The following is a 21707-nucleotide window of genomic DNA, read 5'->3' as shown; positions in this document are numbered from 1 at the left end:
CACAAGAACACATAATGTTTGCGTGAGGTTTTATTAGTATTTAAGTGTTTTGTACAGGTATGTATCTAGTCACACTCTGCCATCTTTATTTGGTTACATTTTGTTTTTTTATGCATTTTTTTCAAGTCGACTCGTTTGGTTGTTTTGACGCTTTTTTTTACATGCAAAGGTCCCATAAAAAAGACAAAGCTTTGTTTTCAACATATTTTTGGGAGAAAGCAGATTCATGCCTAAAATTTTTGACCCTCAAGGATACCTTAATGATTGACACCTTTAGATGGTCCAAAGACCCCCCCCCCCTCCTATATGGAAAACTTGAAAGATAGAAGTAAACTGTTTTCTTTTTATTGACAGGTTTCCCTTCCCATAGGAAAAATCTATCAAATATAAATATATAAATTACTAAATAAACAGGTAAATGAATGTATTAAAAAAGGTGACGAAGCTGGCACAAAACGTCTTGTGATTAAATTTGAATTTATTTTGTCATTTTAGGTCACTATTTTCGGAAAAGACAAAGAATTAAGACCGCACTTGTAGTGCGGAGGATGAACTGCTGAGAACCATAAACCAAGACAAAACCAGGCGTATTTGGTTCATTGCTGCTCTGAAAGATGTTGTTTTCAGAAAACTAAAACCGTTTCATCACTACTTCCGTGTAGGAAGTAGTAGTTTGAGTTAATTTGACCTTCCGTGCAGAAAGTATTGGGTTTACCAAAAAACTTCAAAATGTATCAAAAGTTCGTTTACATGCATTTTGTTACGTTTTTACAAGTTGGACAAATATATCGGGGGCGGGGGCCAATCCGGTAGCCCCCCTCCTGGATATGGCCTTCCTGGCACTGGCCGAAGATATGCTGTTGTTATCAAGTTTTTTTTCTTTGTTTTAAATATTTATTTGTATCCAACTGTTTTGAGAAGCTGATTTTAAAAATATTGAGTTTCAGCTACGCTGGGACATCGGTGCTTTGAAAATGAAACATAAGAAATTAAGTTTAAAACTCAGCGTTTCATTTGAGCAGACGGAAAATAGAAATTGTGCTAGGAAGCGTGCTTCAATTCAATCGGCTTATTTTCATCACGCTTTTTTCTTAAACCAAGCACATTGCTCATTCAGCTTACTTCAAAAAGGGATACCAAATTACCCCACCTTTCTACTTGCTGTGCATGCCCATGGTTAGTATGTAAAACTCTGAGCAAGTAATAACAGTATAGAATCAGATTGGTATTTTTTGTGAATGTTTAAGTCGGTAAAAGAACAAAATGTTTACGAATCATAGCATTTTGTAAAAATAACCTCATGAATTTAGGTCTCTGCAGCAACCGAAAATTTATTTTATTACCCCATGCTCCATACTTTTATTGTACCCCATACTGATGCTTTAACACGAGAACAGAGATAATTCAAGCACTAAAAACGAATCTATTTAGCCCCTTTTAACCTTCTAAAAGTCACCAATTAGGTTACCTTCCCATTAGAGAATACAAAAGGAAACTTCAGCATCAACAGGAACCAGAAAAGAGATTAAGTCAATATTGACTGCCAATGCAGAAAGATTTAGTCTTGCTTTCTAATTTAGATCAATGAGTCCCTTCGTGAATTGAGGCAGTCACGTTATGATAAACTGCAAGTCCTACGTAATATCATTATATTGACACATGATATTACATTCATAACTGATATTAAAATAAAGTAGTTTTAATGAAGGCAGTTTTTCCACGTATGTTATTTTTGTGGGTTGCTGTTTAGCCGATGAATTTCCAGGCTATTGATTGTAGATGATTTATTGTTCTTGAAATTAATAGCACAGAGATTAAATAAAAAACAAAAAGGACTAAAATCCGAAAATATTTGCTGTCAGTATTTGCCGTTGACCTCGAATGCTGCAATATTTTATAAGGAAATTCTGTACTGGAAGTATAGACTAGAGTAATTAAAGACCCAGTAGTAGGAATTTGGCCTCTGTTCCTCTTCTCTATTTATGATTAAATAAAAAAAACAAGTTTTTTAAACTGAAAGTAAGGAGCAACATTAAAACTTAAAACGAACAGAAATTATTACGTATATGAAAGGGGCTGTCCCCTCCTCAACGCCTCGCTCTTTACGCTAAAGTTTTTGATTGTTTTAAAAAATAAAGTTGTGAGACAGAGTCAAACTTTAGCGTAAAGAGCGAGGCGTTGAGGAGGGGACAGCCCTTTCATATACGGAATAATTTCTGTTCGTTTTAAGTTTTAATGTCGCTCCTTACTTTCAGTTTAAAAAACTCGTTTTTTTTATTTAATTTCTGATCGTTTTTTAGTTAATGCAGCTTTTATTTGCATAAAAATTTTACTTTTCTTTTGCTAAATGGATGTCTTTACAAATTAACTTACGTAACTAATTTCTATATTCGTATATTTTTCTTCTGGCAAAAAATACAAAGTTGCAGATTTTTGCAGATATGAGCTTGAAACCTATGTAATAGGGTTTTCTGATACGCTGAATCTGACGGTGTGATTTTCATTAAAATTATTTCACTTGTAGGGGATGTTTCCCCCTCTTTACAAAATCGAGTAAATTTTCTCAGGCTCGTAGCCTTTGATGAGTAATACTAAACTTAATAAAATTTATATATTTAGGATCAGCATTATAAACACATTCTTTTGATACATTTATTGACATCAAAATTCCGTTTTTAAAAGTTTCGATTACTATTGAGCCGTATCGCTTGTTTTTTTATTGTTTTTTTATTACGTATATGTTATTACGTATATGAAGGGGTTCTCCCCTTAGTCAATACCACGCTCTTTACGTTAAAAGTTTAAAACAATTTTAATTCACAAAACCCTGAATCACTAAGGCCTTTTAATTAGAATATATAGCTCTTTTGAAAGAAATAGAAAAAACTTTAGCTTAATGAGCGTGTTTTTGAATTGGGGGATAACCCCATCACATACGTTATAATTTCTGTTTGTTTTAAGTTCTAATATTCCTTCTTAAATTTCAGTTCAAAAAACTGGTTTTTTTTAATTTAATTTCTGATCGTTTTTTAAATAATGCTTGTAAATCCGGTGCCGCCTTCATAGAACTTTCCCTTACCCCAAAGAAACATCCTCCACAGAAATATTCTCCAGAGTAACCCCCTCCTCTAGCCCCCCCCCCCAGAAAAAATCCTTCCTGAAAATGGTTGTATACTTCCCAATAACCAATAAATAATGCTGGCAAGTCCAGCGCCCCTTTCATGGCAATTTCCCTTCCCCCATAAAAACTTCCATCATGAACAGATCCTCCAACATAACCACCGACCCACCCTTCCCTCCCACTACCAGAAAAAAACCTCCTGAAAACTTCTGTATGCTTCTCAAGAACCAATACTATATGTTAACATTGGGTAAAGTTCATAACTTTTAGCCCTCCCTCTGGGAGCTTTGGGGGATTAAGTCACCCTAAAATACATATTTATCATATTTTCGACCATGCTGAACAAAATGGCTATCTCAAAATTTTGATCGGGTGACTTTGGGAAAAAAATAAGCGTGGGAGGGGGCCTAGTTGCCCTCCATTTTTTTTGGTCACTTAAAAAGGGCACTAGAACTTTTAATTTGCGTTCGAATGAGCCCTCCCACGATATTCTAGGACCACTGGGTCGATACGATTACTCCTGGGGAAAAAAAACAAACAAATAAACACGTATCCATCATCTTTGTTCTGGCAAAAAATGTAAAATACCACATTTTCCTAGATAAGAACTTGAAACTACTACATTATGGTTCTCTGAGGCTCTGACTATGATGGTGTGATTTTCATTAAGGTTCTATAATTTTTAGGGGGTGTTTCCCCCTTTTTTTGAAAATCAGCCAAATTTTCTCAGGCGCGTAACTTTTGATGGGTAGCACTAAACTTGATGAAAGTTATATATTTGAAATCAGAATTAAAATTTGATTCTTTTGATATATCTATTGGTATCAAAAACCCGTTTTCTAGAGTTTCGGTTACCATTGAGCCGGGTCGCTCCTTACTTACAGTTCGTTACCACGAACTGTTTGATTAACGCAAACAAAAAAGCTGCTTGAGAATCAATCCATTATGATACTGGAATTCAAATAATATAATTGATTAGGATACTATTTATATAAAGCTATGAAAATATATAATATAAAAACTTTTAGTGTAGCATAACTTGTTAAGATTTTCGTAATGACAATAACTTCTAGAGTTTATCAGACCTATAAAGAATACAATATTCAGTCTACCAGGCCTAAACAATATTAAATAATAGTTTTCTGGATTTTAGTATTTAAATATCAACATGTTGCTTAGAACTTTTCCGAACAACACCTATACTTCATCAGAGTTGAGTTTCTACCGTTTTCTCCTGTTTTTCATATGTTGCTTTATTATGTTTTATTTATGATTATTTTTTTTGCGTTCCTTTCTTCTTATATTTCATTAGAATCGAGTTTTTATCGTTTTCTCCTATGCTTCTCCTATTTTCCGTCATTAATATTTTCCACTCCAAAGCCAAAAAAAATTTCTTTGACTTCTTAGGAGCTATTTGTATCTATTTAGTTATTTATTTTTTCTTATATATTTTGTATTCTTTTATTGGAGTACATTCAATATATTCAACTTAATCAATTTAGTCTAATCAATCTATTTAGTTTTGTGTTCTATAGTTTTTATTCTATTTATATATTTTTTTTTGTCACTTCTCCTTTTTGCTCTTCTCTCTGAAAGTGATTATTTATTTTCCCTGAGTACGTGACTCGTTCGTCTTCCCCCTTCTTTTCAAGACAATGGGCCTTTGGGGGAATAATAAAACGTAATATTGTAGGTGTATTTCATGAGGAATAAATATTATCTTATCTATCTTATCAATCTTTTTACATATGTCTTGAAATCAAACAAATGTGACTGCATATTTCTTAGAAAATGGAGCAGACCCAAATGCGAAGGGTATATCTATGAGCATTTGTCCACAGATATGGACTTTTTCGGCCACTAGTTTCAAAGGATGCCACAAGAGATGTTTTACATAGGGACAGTGGAATACTTTTATTTTAGGCTGTTGCTCAAAATCATGTAGCTGGTACCAAATATCTGTTAGAAAATGGACCCCAAATAGGAAGGCTGATTATTTGAAAAAAACTTGCTTACATAATGCTTCTAGAGAAGGCAACCTGGACATTTGTTGTGAACTATTTTAAACGGTGCCGCTATAGATGCCTGAGATGTGCATATTCAAATACCGTTTGTATTTTGTTATGATTGGAAATTCTATAGCTGTGATCAAATATATGGTAAAAATGGAGTCAACCCAAACGCGAAGGTTAGACACTGGATAAAACAGCCTTACATGTTACTGCTAGAGGTAATTTGGACATTTGTCGTGATCTAGTTTCAAAGGATGCCGCTACAGATGCCTTAGATTGGGATAATGGGAAATTCTTATGTTCTGCTATGACTAAAAACCATGCAACTATGAGTAGGCATCTGGTAGAACATGGAAAATTTGATGTAAGACAGTTTGAAAACCCAATTGTGAAGGTTTGACTAGATCATAGCCTTACAGCCTTACATTGTGCTGCTAGAAAAAACAATTTGCGCCTTTGTTATGTACTAATTTCAAGTAAATCTGATATAAACTGTTTGAATTGAAATAAGAAGACACCATTAATATTCGCTTTAGAATCCATTTCTTTATTTGTTATCCCCAAAAACATAATTACTGGACCTTTCCACTATGCTGAGCAAAATGGGGAGGGTTATGGGAAAAAGGGGTGCGTAAAAGCAGGATTAGTTACCCTCCAATCCTTTTGGTCACTTAAAATGGGCACTAGAGCTTTTGATTTCCAATCAAATGAACCCTCTCCCGATCTTCCTAAATAACTTGTTCGATAAGATCCTCCCTGGGGAAAAAGCACAATTTTTTTTTTTATAAAATAGAGTTGTGAGAGAGAGTCAAACTTTAGCGTAAAGAGTGACGCGTTGAGGAGGAGACAGCCCATTTCATATGCGGAATAACTTCTGTTCGTTTTAACTTTTAATGTCGCTCCTTACTTTCAGTAAAAAAAAACTTGTTATTTTATTTAATTTCTGAACGTTTTTGAATTGATGCAGGTTTTGATTTTGGCTCACCATATATGAATAATTAAAACAAAATTTGAATATTAATTTTACTTTTTTTGGTTAAATGGCTTTCCCGAAAGTTGTTTAATTTTATTTACGAACATACGCAATTACGTAACAAACTTCTATATTTATATATTTTATTACGTATATTAGGGGATTCACCCCCTAGACAATACCTCACTCTTTACGCTAAAGTTCGAATTTTATTTCAATTCTTTAAGAATGACCCCTTAATCACAAAGACTTTACTTTTTTTACTAAAAAAAAACTTTTTTTAGTAAAAAAAAACCTTTTTTTAGCGTAAAGAGCGAGGTATTGACTAGGGGGCGACCCCAATCATATACGTAATAATTTCTGTTCGTTTTAAGTTTTGATGTTGCTCCTTATTTTCATTTGAAAAACTTGTTTTTTTTTAATTTTCTAATCACTTTTTTACATAATGCTGGGAAATCCAGCCCCCTTCATAGCAATGTCCCTTCCCCCATGAAAATTTTCTCCATGGAAATATCCTCCCACTTTCCCCCCCCCCCACTACCAGAAAATATCCCCCCTGAATTGTCTGCATATTTCCCGATAACCAATACCGTAGTATATGTAAACATTGGGCAAAGTTCGTAACTTACAGCCCTTCCCCCGGGGACAGTGGGGGATTAAGTAAAGACATAGTCATTATACTTTTCAATCATGCTGAACAAAATGGCTATCTAAAAATTTTGATCGGGTGACCTAGTTGTCCTCCATTTTTTTGCTCACTTAAAAAGGGTACTAGAACTTTTAAATTCCGTTTGAATGAGCCCTCTCGCGACATTCAAGGGCCACTGGGTCGATACGATCACCCTGGAAAAAAAAATAAACGCGCATCCGTGATCTTTCTTCTGGCAAAAAATACAATATTCCACATTTTTGCAGATAGGAGCTTGAAACCTCTGCAGTAGGGTTCTCTGATACGCTAAACCTGATGGTGTGATTTTCATTACGGCTCTATGACTTTAGGGGGTGTTTCTCCCTTTTTTCGAAAACACGGCACATTTTCTCAGGCACGTAACTTTTGATGGGTAAGACTAAACTCAATGAAACTTATATATTTGAAATCAGCATATAAACCAGATTCTTTTGATGTATCTAGTGGTACTTAGTTTCGGTTACTATTGAGCCGGTTCGCTCCTTACTTACAGTTCGTTACCACGAACTGTTTGAAAAACTCGTGTTTTGTAGATTTTTGGTAGCTATTGAGCTACATTACTTCTTGCTTGCGGTTTACTGCCACAAACTTTGATATTTTAGCATTATAAGACAGTTCTTTTTCATGTCATGTTTTAAAGCTTGGATAACTATGTATGCAGCCATGTAAAACTATGGATGCAGCCATGGCGAGAACACGAACAGGCGGCTCATATTGAATCCATTTTGCTTTTTCTAAATCATAGGCAGTGCAAAAGCGCTGCCTATGATTGCACAATGTATTACAATGTATGATGTTGGCACAATGTATTATTTTATTTTATTTTTTTTTTTTTTTTTTTGGTTGGTCTTAGACCAGGGTACTTAGTATAGAATGAGTTGTTGTAGAAACTTTTAAAATAGCTCATTCGATTGGAAATTGGAATGGCTTGTGCCCTTTTTAATAGTCGAAAGTGATTGGAAGGCAACTAACACCCCTTACAAGCCCATCATTTCCCCAACTTTGAGGAGGACAATCCCCCCACAGGCCTCAGGGCAAGGGTTGTAATTTATGCCCTGAGGGCATATAAGGTTTTTCATAGAAAGCGTTGTTGTAAAAACTTCAAAAAGGGCCCATTCAATTGGAAACTGAAATAGCTACTGCCCTTTTTAATATTCAAAAGTAATTGGAAGGAAACTAACCCCCCTCTCACGCCCTCCATTTCCCCAAACCATTTAAAAATTTGAGATATCCATTTTGTTCAATGCAGTTGAAAGTTTCGAAAATTAGGTCTTTGACGATGATAACCCCCCCCCCCACACACACACACACACACCTCAGGGCAAGGGTTGTAAGTTATGCCCTTTGGGCATATAAGGTTTTATAGAAAGCGTTTTAATAGAAACTTCAAAAAAGGCTCAATCGATTGGAAATTGAAAGGGCTAGTGCCCGTTTTAATAGTACAAAGTGATTGGAGGGCACCTAGCCCCCGTCTCACGCCCACCATTTTCCCAAACACATCCAATCAAAATTTTCAGATAGCTATTTTTTCAACTTAGTTGAGAGTTAAATAAATTAGGTCTTTAAGCGAGACAAACCCCCCCCCCCACACCCCTCAGGGTAAGGATTGTAAATTATGCCCTGGGGGCATATAAGGTTTTTACAGAAAGTGGTGTTGTAGAAACTTAAAAAAGAGCTCATTCGATGGGAAATTGAGAGAGTTAGTGCTCTTTTTAATACCCGAAAGTATTGAAGGGCAACAAACCCCCTCTCACGCCCACCATTTCCCCAAACATACCCAATCAAAATTTTCAGATAACCCTTTTTTCAACGTAGTTTAAAGTTCTAAAATCAGGTATTTGAGGTTGAAACCCCCCCCCCCCCACAACCCTCAGGGCAAGGGTTGTAAGTTATGCCATGGGGCATATAAGGTCTTTATAGAAAGTGTTGTCCTAGAAACTTCAAAAAAGGCTCATTCGATTGGAAATTGAAAGGGCTAGTGCCCATTTTAATAGTCAAAAGTTATTGGAGGACAACTAATCTTCTCTCACGCCCACCATATTCCCACCATTTTGAGATAGCCATTCTGTTCAACGTAGTTGAAATGTCCTGAAATTATGTCTTTGAGGATGACAACCCCCCCCCAAAGCCCACAGGGCAAAAGTTTTAAGTTATGCCCTGGGGGCATGTAAGGTTTTTATAGAAAGCTTTGTTGTAAAGACTTCAAAAGGGGCTCATTCAATTGGGAATTGAGAGGACTAGTGCCCTTATTAATAGTCAAAAGCGATTGGAGGACGAATCCCCCCCACGCCCATCATTCCCCAAACACTTCCGATCAAAATTTTGATATAACCATTTTGTTGAACGTAGTTGAAGGGTCCAGAAATTTTGTTTTTGAGTAAGACATCCCCCCCACCCCATAGCCCTCAGGACTAAGATCGTAAATTATGCCTTGGGGGCATATAAAGTTTTTATAGAAAGCGGTGTCGTAGAAACTTCAAAAAGGGCTCATTCAAATGGGAACTGAGAGGACTAGTGCCCTTATTAATAGTCAAAAGCGATTGGAGGGCGATTGCCCCCCCCCCCCCACGCCCATCATTTCCTCAAACACTTCCGATCAAAATTTTGATGTAGCCATTTTGTTGAACGTATTTGAAGGGTCCGAAAATTATGTTTTTGAGTAAGACAAACCCCTCACCACCCCTCCCCCCACCCCATAGCCCTCAGGGCTAATATCGTAAGTTATTCCTTGCGGGCATATAAAGTTTTTATAAAAAGCGTTGTCGTAAATACTTCAAAAAGGGGTCATTGGATTGTAAATTGAGAGGGCTATTGTCCTTTTTAATAGTCGAAAGCAATCGGTGGGAGAACCCCCCCCCCCCCGTCCCATGCCCATCATTTCCCCAAACATTTCCAATCAACATTTTGATACGGCCATTTTTTTTCAACGTAGTTGAAAGGTCTGGAAATTATGTCTTTGAGGATGACAACCCTCCCCCAATAGCCCTCAGGACAGGGTCTGAAGTTATGCCCTTGGGGCATATAAGGGTTTTATAGAAAGTTTTGTCCAAGAAGCTTCAAAAAGGACTCATTTGATTGGAAATTGAGAGGACTAGTGCCTTTTATTATTCGAAAGTGATGAGAGGGCAAATTTTCCCCCAAAAGGGGTTTAGAGCCCTACTCATACTAATTTCTGCTCGTTTTGAGTTTGACTCTGTTATTCATTTTAATTTCCGTTTGTTTTGGGTTTCATTTATATATTGATACTAATTTGTGGTAGTTGTATGCTGGGTAGATTATTTGATTCTATATTTGTTCATTTTTTGGTTTAATGGAGTTCTTTACTTTTGTTTGAAAACTTATTTTGTGCAAAAGTTTTCTTAATTAATCACTTTTAAACTACAGGAACTGCAAATCAATTTGGATCTGACCAAATTACCCAAGTAGTAAAGATTTGTTCATGTGAAACAATTTGTTAATTGAGGAGAGCTCTTGAGAACAGGCACGTATGCCGGATTCTATTCTGTGTTAGGGGATAGATTTAACCAAAAAAAAACTGCCCAAGATAGATCTACTGTCTTTTCTAAGACTTTGGGGACTTTTAAGAAAAAAAATATAGAAAAATAAAAGAAATTAAGAGATAAATCTCGATATTCTGGGGTAGTGCACGATGCTAAATCTCCCCTCCCTTTATACGTCACTAGCAAGAAAGATACTCTGCCTTGAAATTCTTACAGTCTTATGTTTGAGTATTTCATGCTTAAGATACACATTCAAGAAGTTTCAAGCTCTTATGGAAGAAGAAAGAAGCGAAACAACTACAAAAGAATTAATAAACCTTTCTGTTCTATCTAGCTAAGTTTTCAAGGAATAATTTTGACTCCTCCAATATGTTTTTCTATAGCTTGTTTTAAAGGAAAATTTTAGCGGAGAACAAAAAGTTGCATTTCTGATATTTTTGCATTTTTTGTAAAATTGATTTTGAATTTAATTTCGTGTTTTATTAATTGTAAAAACAAGTAGATGTAGCAATTTTGTTTAAAATGAGTTCATAAACAGATCTCTACGATATTCCAGTGCCCCAATACTAGCGGAGAAATAAAAGAAAAAAAGACATCAGTGCTACCCATGCAAAAAAGCCGTTTTTTTGTTCAAATAAGTGGACTGTAAGTTCCTTGCATAGGGTTTCGATCATGGCTATTTTAATAGCGTACTTTTTATTTGGATATGACGTCGTTTTTAAGAGGTTCAGGCTATTTCTCGGAATTCCCATAAATTTATTTTCAAAATAACATTTTACCATTAGGACTAATTTAGATAATGGTTAGTATTCCTGAATCAGCTCGAAAAAACAATTTTTTCTCATTGGTCAATTATTTTAATAACAATTTTTTAAGTTTTGGTTAACGTGGGCCGTGGTTCGTTCCTTACTAGATTGCAGATACCGCTGCAACCATGAACCGTATCCAACAATCCCGTTTATATGCAAAGATTTTCTAATGAGAATCATGATGTATTCTGCTTTCTCTTTGATTTGAAAATTTCAGAAGCGCCAGCAAAAAGCAGCCGATTTAAACTTACTGGAGCCTTAGTTTTTCCAATGGCACATACTTCTAAATAATTTAAATTATTCACCCGACAATGATGTCAAAAGCTTAAGTTCAAACTAGTCCAACTCAAACTTCCAAAGTGATATATTTTAGTGATAATAAAGTTATGATAATGTATACGAAATTTCAGCAAAACCTATTAAATAATTTCCAAGTTCACAACTTTCAGAGTGTTTGAAATGGATTTAGAATCTTAATATTTCCACTAAAAGGAAAATAGTTGAACTATGTGTGTTTAGTGTGATTTTCCTTTGTTTGTAATTCTTCCTTAATAAGTCCCACTCATTTTACGAAAAAGAAACCGAATAAGCAACTAAATAGGATGAATAATAATGAGCTAAAAGTTGAAGAAAATAAAATAATTAAACGAATCTAAGACCATGGTGCCATTTTGGAGCAGCAAATATTTCTAAGATTATTATAAGATGGCTCAAAAAATCTCGATAACAATATGCCAAAGAAATTTCTAGTGCTGCAGAAGATGATTAAGATACAATCATAGCTATTGAAGTGTCATCTGTTGTTCAGTTTTTCATTGAAAACTATGATGTGGTTTATTTTTCCTATTACTTCAAAAATCCAATTCATTAGCTGTCAAACAGCTTGTGGTAACCGAAAATCTAAAAACTAGAATTCTGAAAACAACAGATTAAAATTACTTTTTTTTATTCTTTGATTACTTTTTTTTATTGATTACTTAGAATTTTGATTACTTTTTCTGCTGATTCCAAATATATAAAATCCATTAAGTGTAATGTTACCCATCAAAAACCACGAGCCTGAGAAAATGCACCTGATCTTCGAAAAAGGGGAGAAACACCTTCAAAAAGTCAAGCGATCTTAATGAAAATCCAACCATAAGATTCAGCATTTTAGAGAACCGTGCTGTGGAGATTACAAGCTCCTATCTACAAAAATCACGGACGCTTATTTTTTTTTTCTTTTTTTCAGGGGCGATTGTATCGAACCAATAGTCTTAGAAAGTCAGGAGAGGGCTTATTTGAACGAAAATGGAAAGGTCTAGCTCCCTTTTCATCTAACCAAAAAGACGGGAGGGCAACTAGGCCGTCTTCCACGCCCCTTTTTTCCCCAAAATCGTCCAATCAAAATTTTGAGATAGCCATTTTGTCCGGCATAGTTGAAAGGCCCAATAACTATGCCTAATTTGTTAAAGATATCATGACTCACCACAGCCCCAGGGGAAAAGTCTTTAAGTTATAAAATTTACCCATTTACATATAGTATTTGTTATTGCGAAGTATACATACATTTTCGGGTGGGGGAGGGAATATTCTGCTTGGGTTTTTTTCCACGGGGAGAATTCTTCATGGGAAGGGAATTTTCCAGGGGATGAAGTTCTCAGGGGAAATTTCCACTAGGGAATTTTCCAGAATTCCTATACATTTTTATTTTATTTGTCTCGCTTTCTCTTTCTGGGCTCAATTTTACTCGTGGAGATGTTAAGGATAACTGTCCGGGGTATATTTTCACCGGTGTTGAATTGTCTAGTGGATATTTCCGTGGGGAAGGGTATTTTTCCGTGGAGGTGGAGCCAGATTTCCTGGCATTATTTAAAAAGATCAGAAATTAAATTTAAAAAAATAAGTCCTTTCATTTGAAAGTAAGGAGTAGCATTAAAACTTCAACCGAACAGAAATTATTACCTACAAGATGGGAGCTCCCCCTCCTCAACACCTCGCTCTTCGCACTTTAGTTTGAATTTTGTACCAATTCTTTAAGAAAAACTCCTTAAACACAAGGGTCGTTTAATTAGAACAATAAGAAGCTTTTTTTAAGTGCAAAAAACTTTAGCGTGTTGTAAAAACTTTAGCGTGTAGCGTTTGGCCATTATTCAAATCGGCAGTATGGCATCGAAACTTAAATATGGGTTTTTAAGAGTTAAGCAAATGTTTTGGGTCTAATTTGGCAACAATAATATCGTAAATTAATACGAATGTTAAAATAGTAACACTAATGACAAGGGAGACTAAGCACCGGTCCCCCCGTTCCCTCTATTAGCTTAAACCCGGCTCTGATAGAAGTTGATTTTCGCTTTTACAATTGAACCTTCTCTTCCATTTCTAGTCAATCTTTAGTAAAACCATAACTTAAAACATAGAAAAATGCTTTCATAGCATATTCATTATTGATATTTCACGAAAACTCACCAAGGCTCTTTTGAGTTTGTTTAGAAGATGTTTGTAGATATGCATTCTGGAAGGGCCAAGCACTACGTTACCCAACTGTTTAAGCGTAATACTCGACCGTATTAATACCGACCCGTAATAATACTCACTTAGGATATCCCTCTGATATTCCTGACGAGAAGTGGCATGCTTATTTTGAATTAAATATATAAAAAAAGTTTTTTTAACTGAAAGTAAGGAGCGACATTTTTTGTTCATTTTAAGTTTTAATGTCGCTCCTTACTTTCAGTAAAAAAAAACTTGTTTTTTTTATTTAATTTCTGAACGTTTTTGAATTCATGCCGCTTTGATTTTGGCTAACCGTACATGAATAATTAAAACGAAATTCGCATATTAATTTTCCTTTTTTTGGCTAAATGGTTTTCTCGAAATTTTGATTCTGACGTAACTGAAGAATTAACATACGTAATGAATTTCTATTGTTTTATATTTTTATTGAGTATATTAGGGAGTTCGCCCCCTAGTCAATACCTCGCTCTTTACGCTTAAGTTCGAATTTTATTCTAATCACAAACCCCTGAATCACAAAGGTCGGTTAATTAGAATAGATAGCTGTTTTGAAAGTACTAAAAAAAAACTTTAGCGTAAAGAGCAAGGTATCAATTAAAGGGTGAACCCCTCATATACGTAATCATTTCTGTTCGTTTTAAGTTTTAATGTTGCTCTTTACTCTCAGTTGAGAAAAAACTTTTTTTTTTTATTTAATTTCTGATCGTTTTCTAAATAATTCTGGAAAATCCGGCACTCCTTCATAGAAGTGTCCCTTCCCCCAAGAAAACATCCTGCATGGAGAGATTCTACCCCGTAAACATACTCCGACCCCCCTCCCTCCCCCCCCCACCAGAAAAAAAATCCTCCTGAAAACGCCAGTATACTTCCCAATAACTAGAACTTTTTTTTTTCTTTTTTTTTTTTTACCAATTGCGGCTTGATGCAATGATGTTCATATTGTTTATGTTTGTTTAGTATTTAGGAGCCTAAAAAAAAAGAAACATGTCGCCTACGTGCAGAGCAGTGTATAATTGAGTTTTTCTTTCTGGTTTTGTGCAATATGTTCTAAGAGCTAATTTAGATCTTAGCTCTAGCGTTCGTCACTAAAAACCACATGTATAACTCCTAAGTTTATGTGTATTGCTTTTTTTTTACTTATTGCTCCGTCTTTTCCTTTTTTGCATGACGGGTTTTCCATTAAATAATAATAATAATAATAATAATAATAATATATGTAAACAATGGGCAAAGTTTATAACTTGCAGCCCTTCCCCCAGGAACTTTGGGGGATTAAATAATCCTCAAAGACATATTAATTAGATTTTCGACTATACTGAACAAAATGGCTATCTCAAAATTTTGATTGGGTGACTTCGGGAAAAACAGAGCATGGGAGGGGGCCAACTTGCCCTCCAAATTTTTGGTCACTTAAAAAGAGAACTAGAACTTTTAATTTCCGTTCGAATAAGCCCCCTCACGATATTCTAGGACTACTGGATCGATACGATCACCCCTGATCGTATATTTTATTGTTTTAAAAAATAAAGCTGTGAGACAGAGTCAAAATTTACGTAAAGAGCGAGGTGCTAAGGAGGGAAAAACCCCTTTCATATACGGAATAATTTATGTTCGTTGTCAATTTTAATGTCGCTCCTTACTTTCAGTTTAAAAAAGTTGTTTTTTTAGTTAATGTTATAAAAAATCAAGATTTACCATTCATACCTTATGCTATCTTAGTTCAGATATTTTCTTGGTCTCTGTTGTCCATGTGTATGAACAAATAGTACAGCCAAGGGTGAAAGGAAAAACGTTTGTTATTAAAGATTTTTTTCTTCTATCGATCTGTCTAGCAATAACAGGAGCTCGAGTGTATGCAGAACTTGTTCAGGGGCCTTATGTAGCTTTCCAAACCTCTTACCCCAAATTTTGAGAATATTTACTTAACTTTCTATATTTTTATGCAACTAGTATGTTTTTTTTCCTGTTTCTGGTTTGACCCGTTCCCTTCTGAAATTTTATTGCACTCCTAAAATAGATCACTTCACATGTGCTTAAATATATATATATATATATATATATATATATATATATATATATATATATATATATATATATATATATATATATATATATATATATATATATATATATATATATATATATATATATATATATATATATATATATATATATATATATATATATATATATATATATATATATATATATATATATATATATATATATATATATATATATATATATATATATATTTATATATAAGACTTGTACTTACCAGGATTTGCTGAGGTAGCAGCTCTTAGAAGACAAATCCACCAAAACGTTTGAATTAATATTCTTGCCTTCCAGTTTAGATGCTGAAAGAAAATACAATATCTATTAAATTTTATTTTTAATGTTGATTTTTCTTGGTTAAGTATTGTCAATACTGGAAAGTTCCCTCTTGGGGAGTTAATCCTGTATGCATATTTATCACTATTAATAGTGCAGTAATATAAATGTGACTATCTGTTAACAGTCTTTTTACAACGCTGAGAAGATAAAGTGCTATTTAGCCAACAATAAATCTGCATGCCTTGCAAAATATTGACAGATTTGGTTTTGTATGTCAATTTAATGGAATGCATGACATACCCACAAAAAAAAAACAACTTGGGTTTAACAAAAAACTTTTAGGCCATTTTTTACCGTGGAATGTTTTCAATTTACCCAAGAATTGTATTCTGTTTAAATCCACTACCACTAATAATGCCGTAGGGTTAAGCAAAGCTACCTAAGTTATATTTTTCTGATACTAGAGTAAAGTCTGTTTTTTGCTTCCATACAACTTTCCACTTAGGTTTGAGTAAGAGGTTCAAGGACTTTGTGTATTTTTTTTTCAGAACTGTTCCTCAGTCTCTTTATGAATGCAATTTAAACAGATTGGACTTAAGGCTGCTGAATGAAAAAAGAAGAGTCATTACAGCTTTCTACCAGCTACGGTGAAAGTAATTTTGCAATACTTGAAGCTGCTACGTTCGGATTTGAGTTATTTATGAAAAATGCATCCATTGGGAAATTTTCCTTATTTGAAAAAAGGAGAAAAATCGTCAAATTTTGATAAAAATCAAACAAACGGATTCATTATGTCTGAGAACCTTGTATTAAATTTTTCAAGGTCTGTGGAACCTTTTCGAAGCGCGTTATTTATTCTTTTGTTTTAGTTAAAATTAAGAGAATTTTGTCATTTAGTTCCAACTAGAATTGTAAGGAATATGAACCAGGCAACATATAGACTAGTGTACATTCATAAAATGAACTTTTTCCCCACTTTTTGTCAGTAATTTTGCATGATTCTTCTTTATGTATTCTTTTTTCCTAAAATGCCTGTTCTTGCTTCTTACAATTAAATAAAAAAATTTTAAAATGTTCAACTGAATGTAAGGAACAATATTAAAACTTAAAATGAACTCATATGACGGGGGCTGTCCTCTTTTCAATACCTTGCTCTTCACGCTAAAGTTTTTCTTTTTACTTTTAAAAAAGCTTCTTCTTGTTCTAATTAAACGACCCTGTGACTCAAGAGTCACTCTTAAGGAGTTGGGGCAAGTTTAGCAAGTTTAAGAATTAGGAAAAAAATTAACTGGTAGTGTTTGGTTTGGTGCCTTCCCACTCCCTTTGCCACCCTAAAATAATATAGTATTTATATGACTCTTTTAGTTTTTTTTTCTAAAATGACCCATGACATACATTTCAGTAATAACTTTCTGAGTGACTTGCATGTTTCCAATGTTTTTTTCTAACCTTTTCCGCCTCCTCCAAATTTAAACATTCGCAGATGACCCCCTTAAAATAAGGAGACTCAAAGTGGGAAATCCAAGACTCCAAAAAAGACACGTTTTCCGAAGTTATCCTTACATAATTGGTACTTTGGTGTTAGTTGGTACCCACGCGAGAAGTCAACTTTGGTTAATGCTAATGAAATAAACAAAATATGATGAAAATATAATTGTTTAGAAATAAATTTGGGCTATATATTTGCACATTGGGGGTTGGGGGCGGGGGTGGGGGGTTTTAAAGCATAACATATATTAAATACCTAACCTAATCTAGGCACCTTTTTTCCCTACACCCCAAATAATAATAGCTTAAATTTTGTAAACGCAATGACAAACTACGCTTTGCGGTCCATTTCTCTATTGACAAATACCCGTTTTGATGGACTTTGTCTCAAAGAGCACAGGAAAGGCAATGGGAGACCACGGAATCAGATGGGGAGGAAAAAGTCTCCTGGACTTAGATTATGCTGATGATTTAAGCATCCTAGAGGAAAGTGTGAGCAAAATGAATGAACTTTTAGAGGTTTTGCGAGTTCAGGGTACTAGAATAGGTTTGCAAATTAATGTTAAGAAGACTAAGTCACTAAGGCTAGGAATAAGTGAAGATGAAAAGGTGACACTGGGTAACGAAAAAATCCATCAAGTGGGCAGCTTCACTTACCTTGGTAGTATCATAGGCAGCGCTAGCGCTGCCTAAGTAAAGAACGATGTTGGCACAATGTATTATTTTTTTTTCTCCTTCTTCCATACCAGGGCAGTTCGTATCGACGAAATTGTCGTAGAAACTTCGAAAAGGGCTCATTCGATTGGAAATTAGAGTGGCTTGTGCCCTTTTTAATAGTCGAAAGTGATTGGAAGGCAACTAGCCCATCTCCCCCCACGCCCATCATTCCCCAAAACACATCCAATCAAAATTTTGAGATAGCCATTTTGTTCAGCGTAGTTGATTTCGAGATAGAAAATATATTTTTGAGGAGGACACCCCCCCTAACCCTTAGGGCAAGGGTTTTAAGTTATGCCCCAGGGGCATATAAGAACGATGTTGGAACAGTGTATTATTTATTATTTTTTTCCTTTAGACCAGGGCATTTCATCGAAGAAGTTGTCGTAGAAACTTCGAAAAGGGCTCATTCAATGGGAAATTGGAGTGGCTTGTGCCCTTTTTAATAGTCGAAAGTGATAGGAAGGCAACTAAAACCCCTTCCACGCCCACCATTTCCCGAAACACATACAATCATAATTTGAGATAGTCATTTTGTTCAACGTAGTTCATTTCCAGATAGAAAATATATTTTTGAAGAGGTCACTCCCCCACAGCCCTCAGGGCAAGGGTTGTAAGTTGTGCCCTAGGGGCATATAAGGTTTTTATAGAAAGTGTTGTCGTAGAAACTTCAAAAAAGGCTCATTCGATTGGAAATTCAAAGGCCTAGTGCCCTTTTTAATAGTCGAAAGAGATTTCAGGGCAACTAACCCCCCTCTCAACCTTTTCTCCAAACACATCCAATTAAACCTTAAGATAGCCATTTTGTTCAACATAGTTGAAACTTCTGGAAATTAGGTCTTTGAGGATGAAACCTCCCCCCCTCACAGCCCTCGGGGCAAGGATTGTAAGTTATGCCCTGAGGGCTTATAAGGTTTTTATAGATAGTGTTGTCATAAAAACTTCAAAAGGGGCTCATTCAATTGGAAATTGAAATGGCTAATGCCCTATTTAATAGTCAAAAGTGATTGGAAGAAAACTAGCACCCCTCCTACTCCCACGGTTTCACCAAAAACATACAATCAATACTTTGAGATAGCTATTTGGTTCAACGCAGTTCAAAGCTCAGTATGTATTATCTTTGATTGGAACACTCTCCCCACAATCTTCAGTGCACGGGTTATAAGTTATGCCGTGGAGCCTATGAAGTTCTACTGAAATCTTTGTGGCAGAAACTCGAAAAAGGACTTATTCGATTGGACATTCAAAGGTATAGTGCCCTTTTAATAGTCGAAAGTGATTTGAGGGCAACTAACCCCCCTCTCATGCCCACCTTTTCCTCAAACACATCAAATCAAAATTTTTAGATAGCCATTTTGTTAAGCACTGTGAATTTCCATATAGAAATTATGTTTTTGAGCTGGAAACTCCCGCACAGCCCTCAGGCCAAGGGTTGTAAGTTATGTCCTGGGGGCATATAAGGTTTATACAGAAAGTTGTTGTAGAAATTTGAAAAAGAGCTCATTTGATTGGAAATTGAAATTGCCCTTTTTAATAGTCGAAAGGGATTGGAAGGCCTGACATTTTATAGTAGAGATCGATATGGGTATAACATATTATATTTGTGTTCTTGTTGTTGTTTAGACCAGGGCACTTCGTATCGAAAAGTTGTCGTAGAAACTTCGAAAAGGGCTGATTCGATTGAAAATAGAAAGGGCTGATGCCCTTTTTAATAGTCGAAAGTGATTGGAGGAAAACTAATCGCCCTCCCATGCCCACCCTTCCATTTGCCATTATATTTATAAACTAAATATTGTCTTAAGATTAAATCAAAATGCACTGTGTTAATGCTAATTCCCAATAAGGTATCTCAGCAGTATCCCAAAAAAGAGTCAGGGTATTATGTTCAAACTTTTGGAGCTACTTCTGTTCTTAACATTTAACTAAATCAAAATAGCGTAAGTGTATACAAGCTGTCAAAGAAAGTAAACAGATTTTTTTGCGAATTGTATCAAGTTATCCATTTCAGGTCAACTAGAGGAGGCATGAAAACTAAATTAAACACTACTATTTGTGTTCCGTTTTTTAAAAGGGTGTATATTGTTAAAAATTGCCAAAAATTTTCTCCAGCATACAAATAGAAGGCCAAACTATAAATTCTTTAAAAAAAACAAAAAGCTTTAAAGTATTATTTCTTTTTCCCTGAAAAGACAATGTCAATATAAAACAAACAGAAATTAATTAAAAAAAAAAATCCACAAAATTTGCACTTTACTGATAAAAATACAAATGAATGTGCATTGTCAGTTTAATATACATATACTGATTTTTAGTAATCAAAATGTTAATATTATTTGAAATATTAAAGTTATAAAAGTAAAAACAATTATATTTTTTCAGTAAAGTGCAAATTATGTTCTGGCCTTGGGAAGGCATAGGGGTTTTGAGCCCAACTTATGTTAATTTCTGCTCGTTTTGAGTTTGACTCGGTTATGTATTGTAATTTCTGTTCGTTTTGGATTTCATTTATTTATCGATGCTGATTTGTGGTAGTTTCACGCTTGGTAGGTTATTTAATTTTATTTTTGCTCATTTTTGGTTTAATGGAGTTTTTACCTCTCTTTGAAAAACTTATTTTGTGGAAAACTTTTTTTATTTATTACTAGTAAAAATGGTGGGAGCACTGAAGATGTTAAAAGTAGAATAGCCAAGGCTCAGGGTGTTTTTTCACAGTTAAAAAAAGTTTGGAAGAATAGGAAGATAAGTCTGCAAAACAAGATTAGAATATTAGAAGCTACAGTGATGACAGTGGTCAAATATCGCCCTGAAGCATGGACGCTCCGAAAAGCGGATGAAGATTTGCTAGATGTTTTCCAGAGAAATTGCTTAAGGATTGCTCTGGGTACCCGGCTGACTGACCGTATTTCAAATAATAGGCATTACGAAAAATGTGGCTCAATACCGCTCTCTAGGGCTATAATGAAAGAAAGGTTGAGGTGGCTACGGCACGTTGTGCGGATGAAGGATGACAGATTGCCGAAGATTATTCTTTTCGGTCAACCGTCTAGGGCAAAACGGAAAGCGGGTCGTCCTCGTCTGGGGTGGGATGGACGTCAAAAAGAAAGATTTAAAGGAAATGGGAACTTCGTGGGCGGGTGTAAAAAGAGAGGCTTTGAATAGACTAGGATGGAGGAGGAGCGTGTGTAGCTGTTTTGGCTTCAGGTGCCTTGGTGCCGCGGTGAGTTGTTAGTAGTAGTAGCAATACCAACTAATACTAAAGTACCACACAATTAGTTTGGATATAGCTAAAAAATATAACCAGATTTTTTAAATACTTAAAGGCTTTTTCAAAGTGTTTGCGATACATTGACAGACACCCCTCGATCTTCCTACACTACTCAAAAGTTCTGTTCTGGCCAATCGTAATTTTGTACTGAGCCCCATAAATATGAAAAATTTTACAAAAATTGACATATTAATTTTTAATGACCGATGTAACCTATGTAACCTTATGATACAAGAACACCTTCCCCCTCATTAGCAGTGAGATAATTATCTGAGTTCATCCTCAATCAGTAGCTCCTTGT

The 21707-nt window shown here is 35.0% G+C and overlaps 1 protein-coding gene across 1 annotated transcript in view; it reads right to left on the bottom strand.

Moving 5' to 3' along the window:
• Window positions 1-21707, bottom strand: part of Sol1 (CUB domain-containing protein Sol1) — a 988790-nt gene that overhangs the window by 776479 nt on the left and 190604 nt on the right. Inside the window, exon 2 of the mRNA XM_089107833.1 lies at window positions 15878-15959. Within this exon, the coding sequence (XP_088963959.1) occupies window positions 15878-15959 (82 nt within the window). The remainder of the gene's footprint in view (window positions 1-15877; window positions 15960-21707) is intronic.

This window comes from Artemia sp. Qi Xiang Cuo, chromosome 2 (assembly GCF_049724085.1).
Source record: "Artemia sp. Qi Xiang Cuo chromosome 2, ASM4972408v1, whole genome shotgun sequence".
Lineage (NCBI taxonomy): Eukaryota > Metazoa > Arthropoda > Branchiopoda > Anostraca > Artemiidae > Artemia > Artemia sp. Qi Xiang Cuo.
The sequence above is the reverse complement of the archived record's forward strand: the minus strand, read 5'-3'. Positions and strand labels throughout refer to the sequence as shown.